General features: G+C 33.8%; 2 protein-coding genes across 3 annotated transcripts in view; one reads left to right on the top strand and one right to left on the bottom strand.

Moving 5' to 3' along the window:
• Window positions 1-25,831, top strand: part of LOC128989836 (uncharacterized) — a 57,833-nt gene that overhangs the window by 20,311 nt on the left and 11,691 nt on the right. For both annotated transcript variants that reach the window (XM_054411907.1, XM_054411908.1), the window contains 8 exons: window positions 611-811; window positions 1,354-1,491; window positions 2,346-2,515; window positions 3,147-3,431; window positions 18,196-18,358; window positions 21,885-22,177; window positions 23,097-23,224; window positions 24,671-24,880. In XM_054411907.1, the coding sequence (XP_054267882.1) occupies window positions 611-811; window positions 1,354-1,491; window positions 2,346-2,515; window positions 3,147-3,431; window positions 18,196-18,358; window positions 21,885-22,177; window positions 23,097-23,224; window positions 24,671-24,880 (1,588 nt within the window). The remainder of the gene's footprint in view (window positions 1-610; window positions 812-1,353; window positions 1,492-2,345; window positions 2,516-3,146; window positions 3,432-18,195; window positions 18,359-21,884; window positions 22,178-23,096; window positions 23,225-24,670; window positions 24,881-25,831) is intronic.
• On the bottom strand, window positions 5,329-21,057 carry LOC128989837 (uncharacterized). The gene is made up of 2 exons (XM_054411910.1): window positions 21,000-21,057; window positions 5,329-5,674 (listed from the first exon to the last, which is right to left on the bottom strand). The coding sequence occupies exons 1-2, from the start codon at window positions 21,037-21,039 to the stop codon at window positions 5,439-5,441; spliced, it is 276 nt and encodes a 91-aa protein (XP_054267885.1). The 5' UTR covers window positions 21,040-21,057; the 3' UTR covers window positions 5,329-5,438.

The raw sequence follows: 25,831 nt of genomic DNA, 5'->3' as shown, positions 1-25,831 counted from the left end.
ACAATAGTGTGCCTGTATTAGGCACATAATACTACCCTTGAAAACATGTTGGCAACACTAACTAAATCTATCAGCTGTTGCAGTGATTATTTGTCGTTCAACACTTTGGACTTAACCAATTACCTGTTGTTGAGTGTTAACATAAACATTACAAAACAAAAATGACATTCAGATTTTGATTCGTTATATTTGAGAAATTTCATTAAAATTTGTATTTGTTAACTTGAGAAACAATTTAATTAAGGTTTGCATTTGTTAAATTGTGAAATTAAAAAAATAAAAAGTTCACCTGTATATACTATTTATAAATACCATCCGATATTTATATGCTTTATAGTAACTGTAGGAAAAATTGAAAAATATAATGTGTAACACGAGCGCAAAGTGTTTTTGCTGCACTCGAGAATCTTTCCTCAAAACATTTGTCTCAAGTGCCACTTTGCACACTAGTTACACAAATAACAATTGTGATCTGGATCAATTGTTTGTGATGGTAGATTAACTAACAGAACCCATAAGAGTGTTAGTTTTTATTTTCATCTGGGTTCTTTAACAATAAAGTCCAATCTAATCTTCCAGCTTAGTTAAATTTCAAAACATGTATGTCCAGGGTACTGAATGCTCTGATGTGCCAATTGGTAAATGACAGCACTTTGAGAGCTTCTGCTCTGGAGGAGGTGTTTCTGCACCCGCTAGTGTTGCAGGGATTCAGGCCTCATCACACCTCTGCCAATCTCACTCCTCTAGTGCTTAGTCTGGTGGACCATGTTGGCTCCTCAGACCACACCATGCTGAAACCCTACAGGCAGAGGTAAGGATTTATTTTAATGTAACTACGTGAATTTAAATTAATCTCGTGGTGTAATTTTGTTTGTTCAACATTTAGAACAAAACACCCTGTGATAGTTATTACTATTGGTACAAACCCCTTCAAAATCAGTAGATATACTAATGTCTGACTAAAATACGTAGATGTTTGCACTTTTTTCCTAGTATAAAAAACATCTCAAAATTTTATTTACGTGTTTGTGAGTGTTGGATCACACTGACTAGTATTGTAAACTTAGTGAGGCAATGCTCCTGTCATTGAATGAATAAATTTATTTGAATTTTAACTTTTCAGTGTCTAATATAGCAATATACATACTTTACCTGAAAGGAAAAAAAACATGATTCATGATTGATTACTGGGATGTCAATAAATTTATCTGACTGATTAATTTAAATAAACAAGATACAGTGTAAACTAACTAAGCTTAATTGATTACTATCTGTTTCTGTAACAATTTATTTCATTATCATTATGTTTAAATCAGGCTTAGGTGCCGTAACATGACTGTCATTTTGTTGCAGGTTTTTAGACAGCACATTGAAGCTATTAAGGAAAAACAAGAAAGACAAAAGTCCTCACATTGCAAAAACATTCTTAAGATTGATATCAGGAGATGAGGTTGTTGCTATCTTAACTGCAATCGTAGAATCAAACACTGAGTAAGTTTTGTTTATCATTGTCATTTCATTACCTATACCGTATGGTCAAAAGTGACTTGTCTTATGGTCCTAGTACACTCTTGCCGAGGCAAGGCAAGCTGGTACGAGTGAGAGAGCTCGCCTAGTCTTGGGGTCACCTGTGCTCCGTCTGAAGTCTGCCCTAGTGCCAAGCGCATAAAGCGCTTCCATTTCAAATGCAAGACAAAGCGAGAGTGTACATGGTTACCACGCTTGCGATCTTTGTCGAACTCTCGCCCAAATTACTTTGCAATTGTGTACTGGTAGCATTAATAAAGGATATACTTTCAACAAACCAGTAGTAATTAAGTAAGTAGAACTTGTGGAATCGGTTCCCATATAGACTAAAGAAAAGTGAAATAGAACGGTGACCCTGTTGTACTTGAGCTACTCTTTTTGTAAGTAGCTTATACAGGCTTGCCTACGGAGAACCATCTTTAAAATTCCTGATTGTTTTTTAAACTTTTACATATTCTTTTATTATTTTGTTAGGATATTAAGCTTATCTGCAATGGGGAGTATTTGTATTTCCTGGCACAGGAAATACAAAAGTTAGAACATTTCACTGTCACTGAAAACATTTTTAACCAAGTTTGAGCTGGGAAGAGACTTGTCTTCAGAATATTAACAGTCTTTGCTGTCAGTTACTGTGTAATATTCTGATTTGTGTATTGTATATTTGTGTCTCTTGTGCCAGAATGTACTCTTTCCCATTCAAGTAAACTATCCAAACAAAATACCTCCAAACGTAGGTCCCTGTGCTGTGTTACATCCATATTGTTAAATTAGTATCTTTAAAATGAGATCAGAAGGAATACCGTGTTATGTTGTTTCAGGCTTGACCAATGGCTAGATTTCACAGAAAGTCTGTTAGAAGCAGCTGTCACTCTACGTTGTGCTCTGCCTTCAGAAGTGATCACCGTAATGTCCAGGTGTGATAGTCTACAGGAAGCTCTTGCCTCATACCTAACTGTCTTTACACACCTCATGGACTATTTAGATATGGGTAAACAACTTTGATACAGATTATTTTGCCTCTATTAGAAAATCCTCCTGTATGATAGTTCAAAGCAAATTACTCTGAAGTTTAATTAAAGATATATAATATTATGGAAAAAAATAATTTGTGAGGTTTAAAATTGAAAAGAATTGTTAAAAGAATTATTGGAGTATCCGGTAAGCTAAGCACTAAAATTAATCTAGCCTAATAACATTAATTAATGTCAATTCAGAAATTTACATCCTGTTTCAAAAACTGTGATTTCTCAATCTTTCCTGGCCTCCTGGAAATTTTATCATATACAATTAAATTGTAGTCTTAAAAATATTATTTCTTCTTGTGTCATATTTTGCATTTATTTCAATGTCCTTAAATTTGTCTTGTACGTACAAAATGCAAATTGTATAGATACATTAAAATTGGTTGCTAAGTTAGTATGTGGTGATTCTGTATAACTTGAGTTCATGTTAAGTGAAAAACAATTTTGTAATCTAAGACACATATACTTCTACTTGCTTGGTTTGTGGATTACAATCTCAGAAGGGATAGTACTCTATTATGTTTCAAATTTCATTCACAGAATCTGATAACTTTATCAATATATTCTTGAATTTTTATAAACTTTTTCAACATCCAGATCATTTGACGAGCAAACAAGAGCAGTTGAACAAACTGTGCTGCCTGAGGTTGAAGTTTGACTTGGAAGGAGTTTTATTGAAGAAGCTTCTGAAGAACAACAAGAAGAATCCGCAGGTGTTGTTTGCGTCATTGGCTTCGAGTGACTCCTCTTCAGCCTCAATGTTCCTCAAACACTCGTCTCAGATGGTGAGAGGTGTGGTGGATGCTCTCAGCGCAGACGACAAACCCTCCTGGCTCACAGAACACGCTGATGTTATCGGGACTTACCTCAGTCAGTTGCCAGGTATGATTGTTTAAGTTGCCTGAATCATAGTGAGTTGAGTAGTTAAGTAGATTTAGATCAAGGTAAGATTTTTAGTTTTTTGGTTATGTTGTGAATGTTGTGATAAAACTGAGTAGGCCTATTTGTTATCTAAATAAGTTTTAAACAATTCTAAATATTTGGAAAAAACAAAAAATCAAAGTGAACATGTCATAATACAATATGTCAACTATCAATTTTAAATTTTTCAAGATAGGGTCGCCACTATGTGCGTATTTCAACCCAAATATGAGTGAAGGATGAGTGGCGCGATCTTGTAGTCTTGTTAGTGACTAAGGCAGACATGTTCCTCAGCCACAGTTATCAGTTAATAGCCCATACAGCCAATGACAACTAAGGGGCCTACAGTTTATAGTGGAATCTGAACCACATTTTTTCCTTGTAATTACCAAATTGGTTTAATTATCAGGATAGTACTGTGGATAGTCATAGTACTCACTACTGCAGATGTTAATCCACATCAGGGAGCATCGCATCCACAGTGCATGCCTATAAATGACCACAATTCATGACCTCCTAGTAGCTGGATTACAGGATGTTGCCACCGTCCCAGTCAATTAGTAACTACCTTTTTCATTAAATTTTCAGATAAACATGTATGACTACACAAATTTTAGATTTGCACTTATTTGTATTTTTCTTTCAATTTCTTATGTGGCTTCTAATAACATGCCAGATGCATACTGCCATATAGGACACTTTTTGTCTCTTAGTAAATATTTATTTATTTATTTTAGAATAAATAAGAAAAAGTGTTCCATAAATGTGCATTCAAGAAGTTTTAAGAAAATATATGGGGTTGTTTGCATGATTCAAGGATTGCACAAAGAGTAAGAAACATTTGTTTGAAAACTATGCTAATGAAAGTCTGGAACATTCTGTGACTCAGTGTCAATCTAGTTGTATCCTAGCAGTTCCAAGCTATGCATCCATTACATACAAGAGCCGTCCAGAAAGTAACAGACATTTTGGATTTGCACCGCTTTGGCCATCTTAGTATCAAAGCGTTCTACACACTCAGTGTGCATTCAGATACAGGAACGAGCGCATCATATTTCTCGTACATTATCTGCAGTTTAGTGTTAAGCAATTTTTTTGTCGGCCTTCATTCATTACTACTTTGCCATTAAAACCCCAAATATCGTGATAATTTTCAAATGGTTTGTAAATTTTCACAAAGAAATATCTGGTCATGAAGCCCACAAATGGCGGGGACAGTGCAATGACAGTACTCATTTTTAACACTCCATTGCAGGAAAATTACAAAAGATATTATGCATATGCTTCATGCTTGATGCTTCTATGGTTAGGTGTGTACTGAGTGTAGGAACGCTTTGATGATGCAGATAGTCCGTCCCGAGCGATGCCAATGCAAAACGTCTGTTACTTTCAGGATATCCCTCGTAGTTTACAGGTTGTCAATGATCAATCACAAAACTTTGTTTCAAATAGTTCATAACCTTTTATACCCAGTTGAAAAATTAGGAAAGTACAAGGCTTCTCCAGAAAGTAAGTACCGTTTTGGAAAAAACACACAGATAATAAAAAAATGTATTTCTACAAGAAAGAGGATATCTTAAACTACTTTCAGCAGGCTTCACGTTCCATGTGTTCAAAAATCGTATTACAGAACGCATTTTGCAGTCCGCGGGATCAGAAATTGTTTCAAACATTTTGAGTGCACACTAACTAATGTAAATACAACACAATTAATTGTGCCGTAATTGCATCAGCTGTTTCAACAATGAACCAAGGAGACTAGTGTGCATGCGCGTTACATCGTTGTTAGTGCTGTGCCGGCGGTAGAATGAAACGGTACTTACTTTCTGGACAAGCCTTGTAAATCATTTTGCAACAATTGTACTACAAAAATATATTAAAAATTGTATACAGTAAAAAAATCATGAATACATAATTTAAAAAATAACAAATACAAAACAAAACATAAAATATTTACAACAGTAATCACTACCGCAGGAACCGTTCATATTTGATAAGAAATATTTGACCCGACAGTGAACGGATGTAGAACTCGTTTGGGTAGGTTTTGACATAGTTAGAGTCAACGAGGTAAAAAGCTTGACGGATCTGCATTCTTTGAGCTTTCCTTCGGGTGAAGACCATCTGTAGCTCACTGGTGTCCGCCAGTTTTGGTGGTTCTCGAAACCTTTCCATGCCACTGAGCTCTTTCGCTACACTGTGGGCTGAAACAAAATTAAACTGTTGAATCTTTGTACTTAGTTGATATAAAAGAAAGCTGTATAGGTGAATGGTTATATTGCTTGCCTGAAAATCACAAGACTGATGGTTCAATCATTAGAAAACTTAGTAGTTTCTCAACGGTTTGAAATTGGACCCAGGTGCTCTTGATCTAAGTTATATTTTTTTATTGTCATTGCTACAGAAACAGCTGATCTTAAACAGCATCAGTACTACGTAGATTTCACCTATTAATAAACACACCATTCCTTCATATTCAGCTTGTATTATAATTATATACATAATGTGTGTCACTGTCTTAAAAAAATGTTTAATCAATATTCAATAGTTGAGGAACAGACTAATTAGGCCTACAATTAAGTATAATAAAATAAACAGTTACCTTGTTCAATATCCTTTGGTGCTATTAGATGACGACCGGTTTCGTGACGACAATCACATCATCAGGTCAATCCTCACAGAACGATTCGTTATAAATACATAAAGTTTTTACCGAACACAAGACGAAAACACATTATATTTACAAGATATTTACACACAGAAACCATCGCGATGCGTGCACCCATAATTTATGGATAATAAATGGATATGCACGCATCGCGATGGTTTCTGTGTGTAAATATCTTGTAAATATAATGTGTTTTCGTCTTGTGTTCGGTAAAAACTTTATGTATTTATAACGAATCGTTCTACGAGGATTGACCTGATGATGTGATTGTCGTCACGAAACCGGTCGTCATCTAATAGCACCAAAGGATATTGAACAAGGTAACTGTTTATTTTATTATTAAAATTTTCAATATCCAGTAGTAGGAAAATGAACTCTACAATTAAGGCTCCAGATTTACACTACTAAACTAAGCAGGAAATTATTGAGTGGTTTTAACAAAAGAATACACCAAACTTTTTACATCTTTTTACCTTTGTTGATTATGCTGGGTGTGTGAATAAGAATATTTGAGAAATCTTTTATCTGCTAGACCTTTATATTACATTAATTTATGAATGAATATATAGTTTTATCTTAGCAAAAAGTTGCTCTGCTCGGATCATAATTTGTACTTTTTGCTACGATATTGAACAACTTTATGTACATAAGACACAGGTAAAAATAAAAGAATCCTGCCTCTTGCCAACCACAAAAATAAGTTTTTGTTTATACTTGATAAACTTCTGAACTCAAATAGAGAAAAAGTCCGGAGAAAATCTCAAAGTCAAAATATTGAAACAAAAATGTCCCTAAGGCAGTTTATTATACATTTGCTATATTTGTGTGGAATTCAAGCTTAATTGGTCCGATGTTTTTTGCATAAAAATGCAGACACCTAATTTATACTACATTATGTATTTATATTACAAAATTCCTTTTTAAAAAGAAAATTCTGGTAAAAATTATGAAAAGCCAAAACTAATGTTTGAAAACCTACGCTAAAACCGCCGTGAGTAAAACTTGGGAGAGTGTATTACTGCTAGGTGGAAATGAAAGTTGTTGTTTGTTGTTGTCCATTGTCTATTGGAGAGGGGCCAATGAATTTTGGCTCACTGTTTTGCAGTTTTTAGATCAGCAATCTCTGCTATATGCATTTTACTGGCTGTTACATTCTGTAGACCACTGCTTGCTGATTGATGGATCATTGATTTGTTACATGTGAGCAAAATTTATATATACATTTTGGAAGTATTTTTAGTTTGGAATACAAATCAAGCGGTTTACAAATGTAAATACCGTTTATTCTCTTATTTGAAACTTGTATTATCCTAAGTTAGCTATCCGGAATAAAAAGTAAAATAATTAAAAACGATATACATACATTTTATTAATTGTTTTCAACAATAGATCTAAACAGTTTTTGTAAACTCCAATGTAAACCCGGTTTTAGAACAAGTGCATGTTTCCATTGCTTGTGGATATTAAAACTACCGTTATTAAACCCTCCGAGTAGCCCTTGTTTTGGCCTTAATGTCTGCCTATTTTTTGGTCATTTGCAAGGTTTGATTAAAACGGATCTGAGAAGCTTGAAAACAATGTTAATTATACTGTTCTATATACCATTTTGTTTGGAAAATCATGGGCTTCAATATTATACATAAAACATAAGGAACATTTGTTTCAAAAAAATTTTTTAGGTAAAAAAAAATATTTTGGAAAATTTTCAAAAAAAAAAAAATTAAGTTCGCGCTCAATGAAATTGTATAAATTATAGGCCTATAAATATTTGGAAATAGCCACTTTGTTCTAAATTTTATGAGGATTACAAATATATAATAATATAAGGAAGTAGATTTGCAAATAAATAAGTTATGGGCAAAAAACAGATTTCAGTACATAGCGTTTAGCTAAGAATGCATAGCCTAACCATAGCTAGGAATCTGGCTGATAATTAACATCAATATCACTACCTACTTCTTCAGGATCATCAACCAGCCCTTCAAAATCACTTAAATCTTCTTATAATGCACCACGTATATCACTACTTTTGATTTTTAACACTAAAACAATGATAAACGTAATAAAACACATCAGTCATCGGTGCGAGGTTAACCAAGCTGTTTACAAATACGCACGTCAGCTGTCTGCTACAGTACAATATTTTCGGAACTAAAATGAAAAGCGCTTAGAGACAGACCTCCGGAGAAAGCTCTGAATCTGACAAATAAAACAATACCTAACTCGATCCAGTTCAATCCGATTTTGTCAGTCATAGAGCCTTCGCCGTAAACAGTGTTTGTGAGTCGATGCATCGACACAAAACACTACACAAAGTGTGTTATGTGTCGAAGCATCGACAAATAACACTCGGAGGGTTAAACACTGCAAAACTGTTGAAAATATTAAACAAAAAATATTTTCTCTGTATTCTTTGTTAAAGTTTATTTTAATGATCGTGAGTTGATGTTAGCCTACTAATTAAGATGGAAAATATCTGCAATAAACTGTTAAATAATTTTATTTGGATTTATAAACTTTTGTTTAACATGTGTTACAAACTCCACTGTGATCTACATAAGTGGTTGTGATCAGTTGAGGCCAGTGTGGTAGATGTGGGAGTGTCAAATTGTGGTCATTGTCAAGATTTCCTGTGTCTCAATCAGCTGATAGAAGTGACCGGGACTGTCTGACCTCAACCATCTCACACTTCTCTGGCAATGGACTTAATGTTCATATTGTTGTTCTATCCTACTTCTGTGTCCTAGCCTCTGCAAGGCTAGTTAAAAAAATAAGTCTTAAAATCTTAGAACCACTGTTGATATTAATCTATATAAATAAAATTAGAGTTTTGTCTGTACATTGCTCAGAATTATATATTTTTAGGTTATTTTTACGTTTTATACATTAAAGAAGCAGAAACTAGTCTTATCTCTATTTCTGTCTGTCTTTCTGTCTGTCTGTAACACTTAAAATGGCATTTTACGCTATATTCTCCAGGAAAACAAGAGTACCTATCTAGATCCAAGTAATTTTAATGAATTCACTGGATTGGCGAGAGTGTCTTCAGCCATTAAAATATGGCTTTACTATACTTTGTAAATAAAATACAAACGTTCAAAAATGCAGTTTTGTGCAATTTTTGTCACGTTTTGTCCAATTTTTATCACATAATTATCTGTGAAATAACGAACAGCTGTTCGGATCAAGATTGTTTTTTCTAGCTGTCACTGATATGTTTACAAATGTTGTTCACAAATACCGCAACCATTTTCGATCACGTTTTAAAAGCAAATCCCAACCAAGTGAGATTAAAAACGTTTTTCTTACATAACGGATTTAATTAATCGCAAAAGTGCAATAATATAGTGTAACCGTAAATGAAATTAAATAACTAGGCATCATCCAGGGCAGGAACCAGATATTCTTTGTGTATATAATTGTTCTTGAGTTTTGATAACCAGAAAGAAGACCTTGAATCAGTGATGTATACGGCTGGGAAACTTAAATTTATTAATGATCGTCGCCAATAGCTTAGAAACAAGGTTTCCACTCATTGACAGCGCTTCGATGGCGGTTGTGTAAAGTGTAAAGTAAAAAATCACAACTGCAGTGGGTGATTGTAACAGAGGTTTACGGATGATGCTAAACTCGCTTTTCCAATGTGTCACTTTCTGTTCCTACCATTGACTATATATATATATACATTTCGACAGCATTTCGGGCCATCTTCGGTCCAAGCAAATATAAATTGTTATGATAAAGTTTCATGACATTAACAAAGATTTCAAATACTAATTTTATATGCACTTTTTTATGCTTAAAGCATAGCAATTTCCCCAATCACCTAAGCTCTGTATTTTTGTGTGTACGTCTGTTGGTAACGTATTAATGTCCTTATTTCTCAGTGTTTCACGGAAAGGGCAAGAGCACCTTGATAATGAAAATGTCAACCCGAATAAAGTGTTAAATTGTGAGGTTGAGGTAGTACCTTAAATACTTTTAACCATTGTGGAAAGTAACTTTCAATTATAGGCCTACCTTAGGGCTATGCCTCATAGATCTATAAAGCATTTTTAGTTTAATCATTGGATTTAACATATGGACCAACACGATCCGGGTGAAATTTAATTGCGAAGCATTTGTTTTGGCTTGAAACTGTCAGATACTGTATTTGCGAAGGTTTAGGGTGACAAAAAAGTCTGGAAACGGCTTAATATCTTTTTAAATAAATCCGTTAGAAAATTTAAATCTTTCACATCAACTTACATGTATGAAACCTACTTTTTCCAAGTATTTTCATTTTTTTACCTCTACCAGAGGACGACATGAGAAGTAGGTACATAATCTTTAATGTAAGCTTAGGTTGATATGCACATCATTTTAAAGGGTTAGTCAAGTGGAGTTCATTGCTGGAAACCGCGTCTCAAAAGGTTTATCCGTTACAAAATGGTGGCTGTCCAAAGTTCTTGTGGAATATACCTGCACAGGCCTTAGTTTTGGTAAATACTCATAGTCAAACAGATATATGAAATTCCCATCTCATATATGAAATTGTTTGTTCATATATATACAGGGTGAGTTTCTACTGGCCGTGTTAACTTCGCCAGTAGGTTCTACTCACTAAAAGGAAGAAAAAATTTCCTATAAACCCATGTCCAATTTTCAACCGTTTGGCTGTAATAGGGGATTTTGTGTTTTTCTTATTTTATTAGACTTTGCTCCACAATTTATGTAATAAAAACTTAACCAATTACTTTAGAGAGTTATAGTTAAAATCATTGGAAAGAATATTAAATTTGCTATAAATCAAAGGTTTCATTCTACAATTATACCATTACATAGTCCACGTTATATCCAAAATAAAGTAAAAATTGCATTAAATTAATTAGTTACGATAGTTTTCATGAGCCCGCTTTGATACATAAACCTACATCTATGCAATGTTGAAATGCATAAAAAACTTGGCAAAAACGGTTGAAAACCGGACATGGGTTTATAAGACCTTTTTTGTTCCTTTTAGTGAGTAGAACTTACTGGCGAAGTTAACACGCTCAGTAGAAACTCATCTGTATATATAAACTGAACGGTTGGTGTTTTTAGCGTAGAGGACATCAAAAACAAAAAAGTAAATTGGTCCTGTTTCTAGGTCTTACCATGAGTAATAGAGTAATAGCTTATTCCCTATATGGGAAATTCGCTAAAAATACACAAAAACAAAAAAGAATGCTTAACCTTATCTTATAACCAAACCTTATACCATAGGTTAATGAAAAACTGTACAGTTACATACATTTTGCATACATTACATTATGCAGTTATACATTACTAGCTGTACCCGCGGGCTTTGCCCCGTTTTAATAAGTGAGCTCGTTCGCATGGCTCAATCACGTCCTGGTTGAAGTTCGTTCGCTACGCTCACTCACCTTTAGGTTGGAGCTCGTTCGCTGCGCTCACTTGCCTTCAAGTTAGCTCGTTCGCTACGCTAACTCGCCTCCAGGTTGAAGTTCGTTCGCTACGATCACTCACCTTTTGGTTGCAAATTAGCTGTTGTCATAAATAAAAAAACAATAATAGTGCTGCACCCTGTTGGTAATCCTTGTAACTTTAATGCTATTGCACATCATAGAACAGAACCAACTTGTTTAATTGAAACAGCTGTTAAGATTCATTAATTCCATTTAAATATGAGTACTCATAAGATTAACATGGGAAACTTCAAAGCCACTGGGGCGGAGCCCGAGAGTCCGATCAGAATAAAAACAATTTAGTTTTCCTATTTAATGCCTAAAGAATCAGTGTACCAAATTTCAGCCTCCTAGGTAAGTGGGAAGTGGGAGAATTAGTGATGAGTGAGTGAGTCAGTCAGTCAGTCAGTCAGTGAGGGCTTTGCCTTTTATATTATACACTAGCTGTACCCGCGAGCTTTGCCCCGTTTAACTTCTTAATTTTCAAGATGATCTCGTTCGCATGGCTCAATCACGTCCTGGTTGCCGTTCGCTACGCTCACTCACCTTTAGGTTGGAGCTCGTTCGCTACGCTCACTTGCCTTCAGATTAGCTCGTTCGCTACGCTAACTCGCCTCCAGGTTGAAGTTCGTTCGCTACGCTCACTCACCTTTTAGTTTCAAATTAGCTCTTGTCATAAATAAAAATAATAATAATAGTGCTGCACCCTGTTGGTAATCCTTGTAACTTTAAGGCTATTGAACATCATAGAACAGAACCAACTTGTTTAATTGAAGCAGCTGTTAAGATTCATTAATTCCTTTTAATATGAAAAATCATAAGGTTAACATGGGAAACTCCAGAGCCACTGGGGCGGAGCCCGAGAGTCCGATCAGAATAAAAACAACTTAGTTTTCCTATTTAATGCCTAAAAAATCAATGTGCCAAATTTCAGCCTCCTAGGTAAGAGGGAAGTGGGAGAATTAGTGATGAGTGAGTGAGTGAGTGTGTCAGTGAGGGCTTTGCCTTTTATAAGTATAGATTATTCTTACTGTACATATTTGTTTATTAGGGAATTTCCCATTTAGGGAATAAGCTATTACCGTAGGTCTCATGGTAAGACCTGGACCCGGGACCGATTTAGTTTTTAGTTTTGAGGTCCCCAGAGGCCAAAAACACCATCCGTTCAAATTCATATATATATATATATATATATATATATTTATATTTATATATGTGTCCGTTAGCGCGATAACTCGAGCAAAAATGATCCGATTTTGATGAAATTTGGTATAAACGTGTAAACCTACATTTATTCGAACGAGTTCGCGAACCAGCATGATCGAACTATGGGAACAGGGGTTTATGGGGGGTTTTATGGGGTAAAATGGGTTTTTCTAATTTTTCACCCTGAAAACATAAATTTTGCAATTTCTTTCTAAACCATTTTGTAGAGCTCAAACAAACAAATAATTTAGTATATTGAAGCATTGTTGCATGCCTAACGGTTACGGAAAAATCTCAAAATAGTGTAAATTTAAAATTACCATGTTATTCTTATGGAGAATAAATACAGTGTTGTAGCTTGCTTGTCTATGGACATATTTTAATGAAATTTTGAAATTTTGTTTACTTCATACTAAGCTATTAATATTTCAATAAAATCCCCTATTTTCTTCCCTGTAGCAGCAAACCTAAGTACCTACTCATTAATATTAATGATATTTAAATAGGAAATAAATCTGACAATTTTAAGGGAATAATTTAGTAGAATTCCAGATGTGTAGATGGAAATTCGCTTAGTCGGCAGGTTTCCTGCGGCGGGGGTATTTTTGTACATTTAAATGCTACAATACGCACTTACGCTCAATTACACTGCAGCATAATATAAATTCGCATAACAGATACTTTGTGAGACACATGTCATTATGTCTTTTTATCTTCATCTTTCAGGCAACAACACAATATTAAATCAATAATTTTTTACTTAAACAACAAAATAACATTTTCTAATATTGAGAACAGAATTTGCAAATATTGTTAAGTTTGCTATTCAACCAAGTCTTTTCTATTAGCATGTGATGTTAGTCCCTTTCTGCCTTTCAATATATTACGCAAAATAACAACAACAACAAAAGTAAAAAAGCATGAGAAAAGGCAGAAGGGAAGCAAATTTAATTAGGCTAAGTAATTATGTTAATCTATCGCATTTCACTCGCATTCTTATATCACTTTTCGTTCATCTATATTCTCAATCTTTCAATATTGTATCATAATGTGAGCATGTCAACCCTGTAAAAATGGTGTAACCATAAATAAATACATAAATAAACACATATAGTTAATAGATGGAACAAATGTCGCGAGATACATGTATAACCTTTTCTATTTTTTCTCAGGTCTTTGAATTCCTAAACAATGGGTCGAAATGGTTTTGTCATGTTCATGTGTCATTTTTTTCTTAAAAGGCAATGTAAATTTTATAAGCTGGGTATCGTTGATAATCATAACCCAAGTAATCTTTTTTTTAACCTATCATCTGGCAAACGACTAGTCACTAGTCGTTTGAGCATCAATTTCTTTAACTGCTAAGTTTAATGAAAACACCACTGTATTAGATATTGCTTTATATCATTTTACACAGGAGATTCTAACATTTATTTTGACATATAGTTTGTTTAGTTACCGTGATGTAACAATATTTTGAAAAATAAAAACGTAGAATTACGCAACTACGTGTTTAGCATGATGTGACGTAAAATTCACTCTTATATTGTTTGCACAAATAAAAATGAATTTTAAAATTTTTTTATGTAAAGAACAATTTTCTAAAAGTGTTGTACATATATTGTATTTTCAATTAAAAAATCCTTTGTATTTTTCCCAAGCTACTTTGGAAAAATTGTACAGGCCAATTTTATTTTTGTTTGCTCCTACAAGTAAACAGTTCTACAGAATTTTTTTGGGATCTGTCAATGGTTTAATTTTTTTTCCTTTTAATGTTCTAAAAAGAAAATATATAATAGTATATATACTTCTGTATGGTAGAACACAATTTTTACAGCTCTAAAGTAACCTATGTACATACAGTAAAAAATGGCCTGCCAGTACAGAAATTTTTAGCTGCCAGATGGGGGTTAAAGAAGTGGGATTTTTTAACTCAAGGACAATTTTCCAAAACTTGTTTGCAAATCAATCCTGAGATGGTAAAATGGCTCTGAATATTCTGTTAGATTAAAATACAAAAATATATATTTTAGGTAAAGTATTCCCAAATTAATATGTATACAAAACAAAATTTGTGATTAAATCTCTGGTCATGTTTTTTTAAAAACTCTTGTATGAAGAATATCATAGTTTTTTAATTGAAGACAATTTAAATCCAAAGATTTTTGAAATCAGGTTGATTGACGTCACAGCTGCAGGTGAGATGTTCAGCTCTTAACTGGTTAATCTAAATATAGTTGATCGACTTTGTGTAAGAATGTAGTCCAAGGTGGTACATTTGTGTTTATGTCAGCCAAGCAAGAAGAAGTGCAGATACTGTTAACAGCTGTTACAAGTGTGTTTGTGCATTGTATGTTAACACTTCTCACAATTGTTTTGATAATTGATAATTGATGGTTACCGAACACAACCAATAAGAGATAGTGTTAAGATAACTATCACTAGCTGAAATTGTATAAAGAACGTATCTTTAGGCAGAGCTGTTATGTGCAAATGCTTCAATCATCTGTATCTAAATAGAAAAATCAGTTTTAGCGAATTTGGGAATAAACTATTACCGTAGGTCTCATGGTAAGACCTGGACCCGGGACCGATTTACTTTTCGTTTTGGGGTCTCCAGAGGCCAAAAACCCCATCCGTGTTCACGTTCTTATATATTATATGGGATAAAAATGGGGTTTTCCCATTTTTCACCCTGAAAACATAACATTTTTCAATCTCTTTCCAAACCATTTTGCAGAGCTCAAAAAAACAAATAATTTAGTATATTGAAGCATTGTTGTATGCCTAACGGTCAAGGAAAAAATTCCAAAAAGTGTAAATTAAAAATTATCATAATAATCTTACGGATAATAACTCAACTGCTGTTGTAGCTCTAACTTTTATTTGTGCTCTAAATAAATAAACTGTTGCTTGTCTATGGACATTTTTTAATGAAATTTGGAAAATGTGTTTACTTCATACCAAGCTATCATTCATCATCATATTTCAATAGAAACACCTCATTGTCTTCCCTCTAGCAGCAACCTAAGTACTCATTAAAATTAATGCTATTTAAATAGGATATAAATCTGACAATTTTAAGGGAATAATTTAGTGGAATTCCAGCCAGGTAGATGGAAATTTGCTTAGTCTGCAGGTTTGCTGTGGCGGGGGTATTAATATTTTGTTGTTGAATCTGAACATAGAGTTGTTGTACGGAAATGAACATGTGTGTACAAACAAGATTAATTACCAACAAAGTTCAAATGATAAAAGCTTTAACAGGTCAACTAACTCAGTTATCCAATTGAAGTCAACAGTATTAGATATGTGTGATTTAGGAACCATATGCCATATCTAAAAGATTAAGGCATATTTAAAAGAACATGTTTATTACAAATCTAAATTCAGAACAGTTAAATTTGCATCTCATTAAATTGAACATTTTGTTGACTATCTCAATAAATCATTAGAAGTAGTAATAAGAATTAATAATTATACTATTGCACATTGTTTGTTATACCCCTTTAGAAATTTCACAAATGAAAATTTGTGTTCACATCGTCAGTCAATAGTAGATTTTATTTTCAGATATAGACAGAATAAAAGGCTTACTCTATGCCAAATGTTTAATGGTTAAACGTATCACCAAATAAAAATAAGGTATACAATACAATAATTTTCGAAACTACTAAAAATAAGTTTTAATTATTGCAATAAAAATATTAATTAATTTTCTATGCACTCGGGTACAAACTTTAATGTACAGATGAGTGGTTGATTTGTAATGAAAGAAGTAATTAATTAATTAATCGTTTTGTGACTGACTAACACCGGCTTTTTTTTTTAGTCCAAAACATTATTTATTAAGGGACCTTTGTAATTTTTTTAAAACAATTAGTTCATTCTAAATACACAGTTTTGTAGCTGTAAATTAATCAATATTTTATACCCTATTGTCTCATTGTTATCAAACTTGTAATCAAACATATTGCAAGAGAATTACTTTTTGAACAAAATAATTGTAGCTCTCAAAAGATACTGTTTTTGGTATTTTAAAAACAAAATGCTTGCAGAGAGAAAGTTTGTAATTATTTTCACTTTTGTGTTCATACAAGTCAATTTGAAGGTTTCATGCTTTGTCAAAGTCTACTAACGTAGTGTGTACTTATCTGATGACGGTTACGACAAGTTTATCAACAGCTTGTACTCACGAGGGATCTGACGTCCAACATGTGTGCTCGGGAAGAAACTGATCCAACAATAGCTCAGCCTCTGTTGGCCAGGGTCAGTTAATCCGACGTCAACCCTACCAACGCTTTTTGTTTTGTTTTTTGTTTGTTTTGCTAAACGTGCACTGCTTCTCATATTTCCCTTTCATTTAGAAAACATATGAAATCATATTGATGATTGTTGTTATTTATCTGTTTGTTAAAATATGTTTACTAATTAAATACAGTTTTCAATTTAATTTTAATTTTATTATCTCATTTCATGTGTGCTCCCGCATCAGTTTTAATTGGCAACACGAATATTTATCTATCAAATAATATAAACTAGAGATCGTCCAGTGGTCGAAAACTCAACTAAAAATATGTAATGTGCATCTCTATTTTCACCCCACGCTGTAAATAAAACATGTTATTGGAATTTCTTTAATTTATTTTGATTTTCTGTTTATATTTTGTTGTTATTTTGTCACAAGCATGACAACCCATAAGGCCATCATTAATTATGGCATCAGGTAAGTTGGGTGTTATGGCAACCCATAAGGCCCATGTTAATTTTTTTAAATTTTAAACTATTTTTTGCGTTTATTTTATAGTCTTTTTTAATTTATAAAGGGATTCTACACATTTACAGGAAAATATCTTTCTAACAGTATGCGCAGATTTTCCCTTGAGTGAGTAGAAGGGTCTTGCCATCAGCCACTTCTTCAACTCCTGGTGTAGCTTGTTGCCAGTCAGGTCTCTCAGGTAGTCAGGTAGATGGTTCCTCAGTTTGCGACTGGTGTAGGAAGGGTTTTTTCCCAGAGAGTGGTTCGGTGAACTGGTAGGACGAATTTGGAGCCATGACGAGTGTTGTAGTGGTGCAGGTCTTGGTTTCTTGGGGGATTTATTTTATCCACATAGGCCTACTTTATGGTTTCAAGTATGTAGAGAGCCACTGTGAAGAGTTCTGTGAAAGCTGGTCTGCAAGTCTGTGGTGGGACAAGGTTGGCAAGCCAAGGGCTCTTATGGCTTTCTTCTGAAGAACAAGGATTCAATCCATATTTTTGCTAAAACATATACTTCTGAGCATTTTTGCCTTCATACCCTTCACATCTCTGCTTGTTTGTCAGTTTTGTTACCAGTTGACATGTGTGCTTCAAAATGTTATCTATGTTAATTTTTCTTCTTCACCAGTTTTTTGTGTTGTTTAGATGATACCAGAGAGGAGGTAGTGTCAGCCCTCTACAATGTACCAGAATGGACTGAGCCACATGTTGTCATCGCAAGACATCTTTGCGTTGCTGCTCAAACAGCTGACTTTGTGGCCAAAACTTTACAACTCCTGCTGTCTCTTACCACCAACAACTTTACCAGGTTGGATTCAATTGATGATTAAGTATCATTTCAGTATAATTTAAGAGTTATTTTACGCCTAAATCAATCATATTATTAAAGTGATACAGTCAGATTTGTGGTCATTGTTTAAGGTGTTTTGCATATGGCACATCAAAATGAAGCTGAGAGTAAGTAGATTTGTTGAATAGTATTGGTATGAAAAAATAACCTATGAGCTCTGATACAGTATTTTTAAACACTTACTATAATGTTAGCTTCGTAAATTTAAAACCCTTATCCTAATATAAAAAATAATTTTACTTCACTAAGTGGTAAAATTAAGTTTAGATTCTAATATAAATAATAGATGTGTAACCATTTTTTATAGAATTAAAAAAAAAACAGCATTGTTCTCTTCCTGTTATGAAACACATGTATCAACTCAAATAAAATAAAAGAATTATTTTTTAATTTTTTTAGAATGTATTTTATAGCAGCTTGTATAAACATTTATAATATAGTGAATGTTTTCAATGTTTATGGTACTTTGATCCTGAATCACCAGGGTGAGAAGCTTAAGAAAAAGATGAAAGGGTGAGTGTAGAATGAATTGTGTGAAAATGTTACAGACAAAGATTAATTAATTCTCTACTCTGTTTTGCAATTTTGTAAAAAAATATAGTAATCAATGACAGGTACTTAAGTTTGTTAATACAGATTTTGCAGTAAATTTTTTTTTTTTTTTTACTAGTTCTTTTGTACAAAATCCAATGGAATAATACAAGCTGTTTGCCCTAAAATTTAAATGTCGATTTGTAACAATCCTTAACAAACAACTAACCATCAAATGATGTTACGGTTCTTCAGCTAGCCGGTAAAGTTAATTAAAGTTGTAAAAATAAATTTCAGTAATATGGACTTTAATTTAAGCTATCTGGAAATACTGTCTAAATGGACCAATTAAATATCTCTTCTCCACTAAATCCAATCATTTCAATAAATAAATATGATAGTTTAGCATTTGCATGCCTAAAACTGTAAACATTTCTTATTTCATTTATCAAAATAAGTGTAATCCAAACCTATATGGGAGAAAACATAATGGTGATTTTTTTTAACAGTGACATTTATTTACTGTAGTTTAAAAAATGTACTTCTCATGTTTTTCTGTAAATTAAATATAGGCTATATATAACTTTTTTTAAAGTCATGACTTAAACCTTTTCACATAGATGTGTTCAGAATCTCACAAAATGCACATGAGCTACAATGGCTACAATGTACTGTAAACATCACAGCAGACCTGTCAAAGTTGAGGAACGTTTAAATTAATTAACCCATTGTTGACACAATTGTCAAACAAGATTGTTACAAGTGATCAGATGGTCACTGGGGGACTGGGGTGTGAAGGCCACGTAATCAATAACAAGACGTTGTTTGATAAGTGATGAATGTCAGTTGTAGACCGAGCCTCGCAAAAACTGACCTCTCACGTTGCACGTTACTGTCATTGAGACACATGTTATGTGATTACCTTGTTGTGGTAGGGCAAAACAAACTCAGACTACTTCAACTATTGATAAAACATAGGAGTTGTAAAAAAACTAAAACATTATTTGAAATTAAATCTTTCATGATTTCCTTTGGAACACTAAGTTAAAATAGGTTTGAGATATGTATGGGGTCAAATTTCAAACACGTAACCCAATTTAAGTACACAAGTCAGTAAAATTCCAAACTTGTTTGCCATATTACAGATATTTTAGTTAAAGTTTAGTAAACATTTAGTCTTTTAGTCTTTTACTTAACTACTTTTTTAAAGTTTTTAAACAATTAGAAGAAGGTTATGTCATAAAAATAAATCATTGTGAATATTTTTTTCAGAAACTATCATATTAGTTGGTAAAAAATACAAAAAGTTGCATAAAGTCTCTATTATAGGTGTTAGTCAAAATCCTCCTGCTATTGTTAGATTACATTATGTACACCAAAATATTGAATTTGAAAAAAAAAATTGTACGATTTTAATCTTGGTACCTTTCTCTCTGTTCTATTTACTAACAACATTCAAATTCTAATCAAGTAATGATTTTTAAAAGCAATTTAACAGGTATAATACTTGTGCTAAAAATAACAAATAAAAGCATGAAAATAGTGATAAATCTGGAATAAATCTTATATAATACGATAGTAACAATCTATTGGCAGCTTGTATAACCTTAAATTAATTTTAATCTAGTTTTATATATAACAAAAGTAATAACCAAAGTAAGTGTATAATCTTGAATGAATTTTACTGTAAATGCATTTTTTTCAAGCAATGATTCAGTAAGCAGTGTATGAGAGCTTACATACACCCCTGGTAATTACTGATTTGACAAATTAATGATGAAGTAGGCAGCATGTGAAATCTTGAATGAATTTAATTCCAGTTTAGATAATTCATAAAAGTAATAAACATTGAGTATCGTGTATTATCTTGAATTAATCAACCCTAGTTACATATCTTATAAGAAAGTAATGATCAAGAAAGCCAAACTTATTCAACTTAAGTATGCTTATTTTACATACATAAATAATGATGTGATCAAGTAAGCAGTGCATTCAACTGCAGTATACATATTTTACGTCAGCAATGATGAGATCAAGTAAGCAGTGTGTATTGCGTGTGTTGACTTACACAGGTAGTTAGTGAAGGAGTGTGCTAGGTTTGGAGGCATGGTGACCACTGTCACTACTGTTACTGTGTGCGGGTCAGGGGTCAACGTGGGCACAATCAATAGAGGCCGTACGACCATGCAGTAGTAATGAAATCATCCTTCATACCCTTCACAACTCTGCTCGTTTGTCAGTTTTGTTACCAGTTGACATGTGTGCTTTTGCTTTACTTCAGGACAAAACCCGGCTTTTGTGATTAATTTCAGTCTCAACAATGTGCGTTGTCAGTTAGTCAATATAGTTGGCTGACAGCAAAATTAATGTTTGGGGAACATGAACGTTTGGGTTGGAAACGTCACAAGAAAATTTATGGATTGAGAAATAAGTAATAAATGTAAAAGGTGGTAATGTTTCACTTGCTTTCAAGGTGTTTTGTAACTAAAACCTTTACTTTTGTAAATCGATTTTAATAATTTCTTAATCAATGTATTTAGTGCTATTTTTAAAAGTTTTATACTTATCAATCAGGAAAATGGTTTTAAAAAAGTTTTAGGTCATGGGTTAGATCATGAGAATAAATAATTTGTTGGTTGGAAATACAATTAACGTTTAAATTATTTTTTATACATTTTTTTTGTTTGCTGACCAAATTGATGGGTTTTAACAGTTGCTATAACTCACAATAATTCATTGCATTAGTTTATCTTGTTAAAAAAGTTCATATATTTGACAGAAATCAGTAATTTAATTTAGCACAATCTGTCAGTGGCTCACATCGAGTAAGACAATTTAGATTAAAAATCTGGCGACAAATTTAACATTGGGATGGAATTTCCAGTTGTATCAACAGTCAAATATTATAGTTTAAATATTCTAAAATAGTTTGACACAAAATTTTTCTTTTCAGTGCTAAGACAGTGTGTGGTACATTAAGGACAGCTCTGGAAGGTTTCAAATCCCCAGAAGAAGTTGAGTGGAAACCAGTAGTCAAGTCTGAAGAGTGGATGCAATGGGTGCGGCTGTCTCTGAAGCTGGGGGAAAACCCTGACGAAGACAACAGTTTCCTACTGACTACCCTGGCGGCCCTGTGTGACGTCGTCTACTCCAAGGATCACCAGGGAGTCAAGACTATCACGGAGATGGTTCTGTCCCACTCTCAGTTCCTCACAGTGATGCTCGGCAAACCAACTCCAACCAAAAGTAAGTGGATAATTTTCACATCAGTGTCAATAGGTTCAACACTCTTTCTTTTTCTAGAGTTATCACTTATATTTACACGATGTCAAAATTATTTTTTTTTATTGTTTCTGTTATAAATAAAGCACTTTTTGATGTTTTATCCTTACATCCTAGGACGTGTAGGCTCTAGCACGGAACTGTTTTCACTTTACTTCAGGCAAGGCCAAGAGGGTCGCCGCACCATCACTTGGATAAAATCCATTGGTGATTGGCGGAATTTGAACCCAAGACCTTGGGGACTGAAGTCCGGTGCTCTTCCACTAGACCTGCTCGCTCCCCAAAAAATCCAGAATAGAAGCTGCATAGTTCTTACATTCTGTATGATTGCTAATTGCCGTAACACAGCCTAAATGCCTTGAAGTAGGTGAGCGGCATCCATAGAAAAGTCAGTAACTTTTTGATGGTTGAAACCTAATACAGCTGCCTTTGATGGGCTTTAAAACTTAGTTCTTGTCTACATAATTGTCTGGGCTGATGCGTCAGCATTAATTTATGGCCAATTGGCACCTTTGTATATTCAACAAGACGTTTAGGGTAAGGATAAGATTCTTTTTGGTTGTAATGAAATCAAACTGACATGACATAATAGCTTTTGAGTAATATGAGCGGAACTAAAACTCTTGCTCTCGTGCTGAGTGCTTCACTCGTTTGTCAATTGCAAAAATTTATCCCGGCAAAGCGTCATATTTATGGTTTGCAAATGAGTATGTTAGGTAAGCTAAATAATAAACAACAAACATTCCATCTATAATTACATCCATTTGACTAAGTGGTATGCCTTGTGTGCCTTGTGATGGAAGACAAGTTGGGAAACAGTGCAATAGACTGCAGCTTCAACAATGTATGTTTATTTGCAAACTACAATGTATTCTGTTATCAGCCGCACTGCTAGAACTGCTACTGAGTCTGCTGAGGCTAGACTCGTCTGTGATGGTCTCCACTCATGTACCTGTACTACTGGCTGCATACTCTGCCTCACTCAGCACAACAGATCAACTCATACTGCAGGTAAGATGTTTGTCAGCCTCTCTTAATCTTGCATTCGTCTGTCACATGGACCTCAAAAGTCTGTACGGCTTCATTGAAGGGAAGTCAAACTGTCTGTATAATTTAATCCATTCAGTATAGCAACCTCGGGCATAACCAACTCAAACTCGGAATATCCGACATAAATTACACATATCAACACAGGTGTGTGAGCAGCTTGAAAATCGAACTGAGCCGATCTTAGCCTACGAGTCAGTTTTCATCTCCTCGATTTTTTCCTAGTACAAATTAAATTATGGCATAATAAGTTATTTTCTTGCTCTAAATTTCCTGTGATCAACGATTCATTTATTTTTGTATTTTTAATTAATCCAATAAATTATATTAACAAAGAAATATTTTTGTAGTAAAAGAGTTCAACTGAGGTCACTTATTTTACAGCACGCTGCGCCGGTTTTGTTAGGCTGGGTTATCATAAATATGTTTTTAGGACTTTCCTTGTTTCGTTATGAATGAATCGAACGATGCTAGATGAGTCTTACTTCCTATTTATGATAACCTAACCTAACATAACCAACTGCCGCAGCACGATGTATAAGGGTGGCCTCCGTGTACCAAAGTACCTTTGTTTTGGGGTTTTACTCACATTACAACACAGTCATTTCATCTGCACCACAGATATCAGTATCCCTTCACTGAAAACTTAGTGAAGGTCACAGTCTTATCTGCTAGTTACCACAGTGTGTGGTCATTGATATCTATTAAGTGATATGATTTGAATTTTACAAATGTAAATGTCTTGATTATTAGGTGAATCACAATTAAAATTGGTATAAAAACCTACTCCCACCTGGGTATATTAGTGTAACAAATTGGTAGTTACTCCTTAATCTTTTATGTTTCAATTTTGCATTTGTTCTTCAAGTTCATTAATCAGAAAACTTAAGTGGTTTGGTTAATGTTAATTCTATTAATTTGACACCCTGGCAAACAAAATCAGATATAACATTTCTATTATTAGCGATATCTAATCATACTTTTTTATTTAATATGTGTTATATCAATGTACATATTTTATTCTTTTTTAAATCTCATTAACTCGTTATCACTTTTCAAAATAAAATACCACTAAATATGATATTAATTTAATTGACATTTGATTGGAAGGAATGGTGGTTCAAGGAATCTCGCCCCTCAATTGGTACACTTCCTTATTGGTTTATTTAGTTATCTAAGCAGATACATTATAATCAATCGGGAATTGTTGCTTAACATTTGGTTTACTTTTTTATCTTAAAATGTAGAACAATCTTTATTGTACCTCAAAATACAATTTCAGCTATATTTCATGAACACTTTCATGAACTCTGCAACTAGGATTGTACTAATTTTTAAAGTTTGCTAATCAATATTGTTTTAATATCCTCGACTCGATACAACGTAATGTGACTATTTTTTTGTTAACAGCTTCTCCAGTTGTATGAAAGTCTGGGCATCGTTCTCACGGAGTGGAAACCATTCCTATGGGGTGAGACAGCTGCGTCGTTCTACAGTGTACGCAGCACGATTGCGCCAGGACTGTGGAACAAACAGAACTTTTCTCAGCTGATGGATCTGTTCGAGGAACACAAAGTGAATATCACGATCGCCAACTTTCCTGTTCAGCGAGCCCTTAGGGTGAGTGTTTTTGTGTACTTTTTTACAGTGGGGTAATTTAATTAGCTTAGGAAGGCTCAACAGAGCTAATTCTAAAACTGACACAGTAATTTGCTCATATTTAAGACAATCTGCTATACAATAAAAAAAAATTAAATTAACGAAGATCAATTCATTATGCAAACACACAAACTCGTTGCTCATTTTGCTTTGGGTTCAAACTATTAAAAGGTGTACAAAATGTTGATAGTACTTATAGACAATAACCAAACACTTACATCAGCTAATTAAGAATGGAATTATGAGTGTTTGTGTTTTTTACTATGATTCTTTGTATACAAATCTGATTTTTTTGTAGTACAAAATAAATATTATTGTTGCGGGCTTAGCAGGTTCTTTACAAATAAAACTTGGTGATTTTATAATAACTATTTATTTACACTAAATATTATCTATTTACAAATTTTACAATTGTCTAACACCTAACTAACCCTATCTAAACCTAGCTAAAGCCTATTCTAATTTACAATGTTTCTACTTACAGCTAGCCTTTACAGGAATTATCACTACTTCTGTCACAACACTGTCACTACACTGTCACTAGTGTCACTACACTGTCCTACACCGTTACTACACTGTCACTCTCACTAGCACTAGCACTGGTCACCGACGGGCGCTTGCTGCGAGATTCTCGGAAGGCTTAACTCAACTCAACTGCCGTGTGCTGGAAGACGGTCCCTTATATAAGTTTGTCGTGGAACATTCTAGAGTGGAGAGTTCGAGCATCCGTAGTTTACAAACCGGCGTAGAAGTAGAAGGTTCTAGGGCCCCTATTGAGGTAGTCCGTTGACATAGGTCTATTGTCTATCAGTGGTGCGTTCTGAGAAACCCGTGTAAACAAACAACCCTTTTGTGACGGCGCCTGGCTATTGTTGCGCGGGGCTCCTGACTTGTAACACTGCCCCCTCCTTA

This window comes from Macrosteles quadrilineatus, unplaced genomic scaffold, assembly GCF_028750875.1.
Source record: "Macrosteles quadrilineatus isolate MER2022 unplaced genomic scaffold, UCM_ALF_1.0 Scaffold_3__2_contigs__length_128488019, whole genome shotgun sequence".
Classification (NCBI taxonomy): domain Eukaryota; kingdom Metazoa; phylum Arthropoda; class Insecta; order Hemiptera; family Cicadellidae; genus Macrosteles; species Macrosteles quadrilineatus.
The sequence above is the reverse complement of the archived record's forward strand: the minus strand, read 5'-3'. Positions and strand labels throughout refer to the sequence as shown.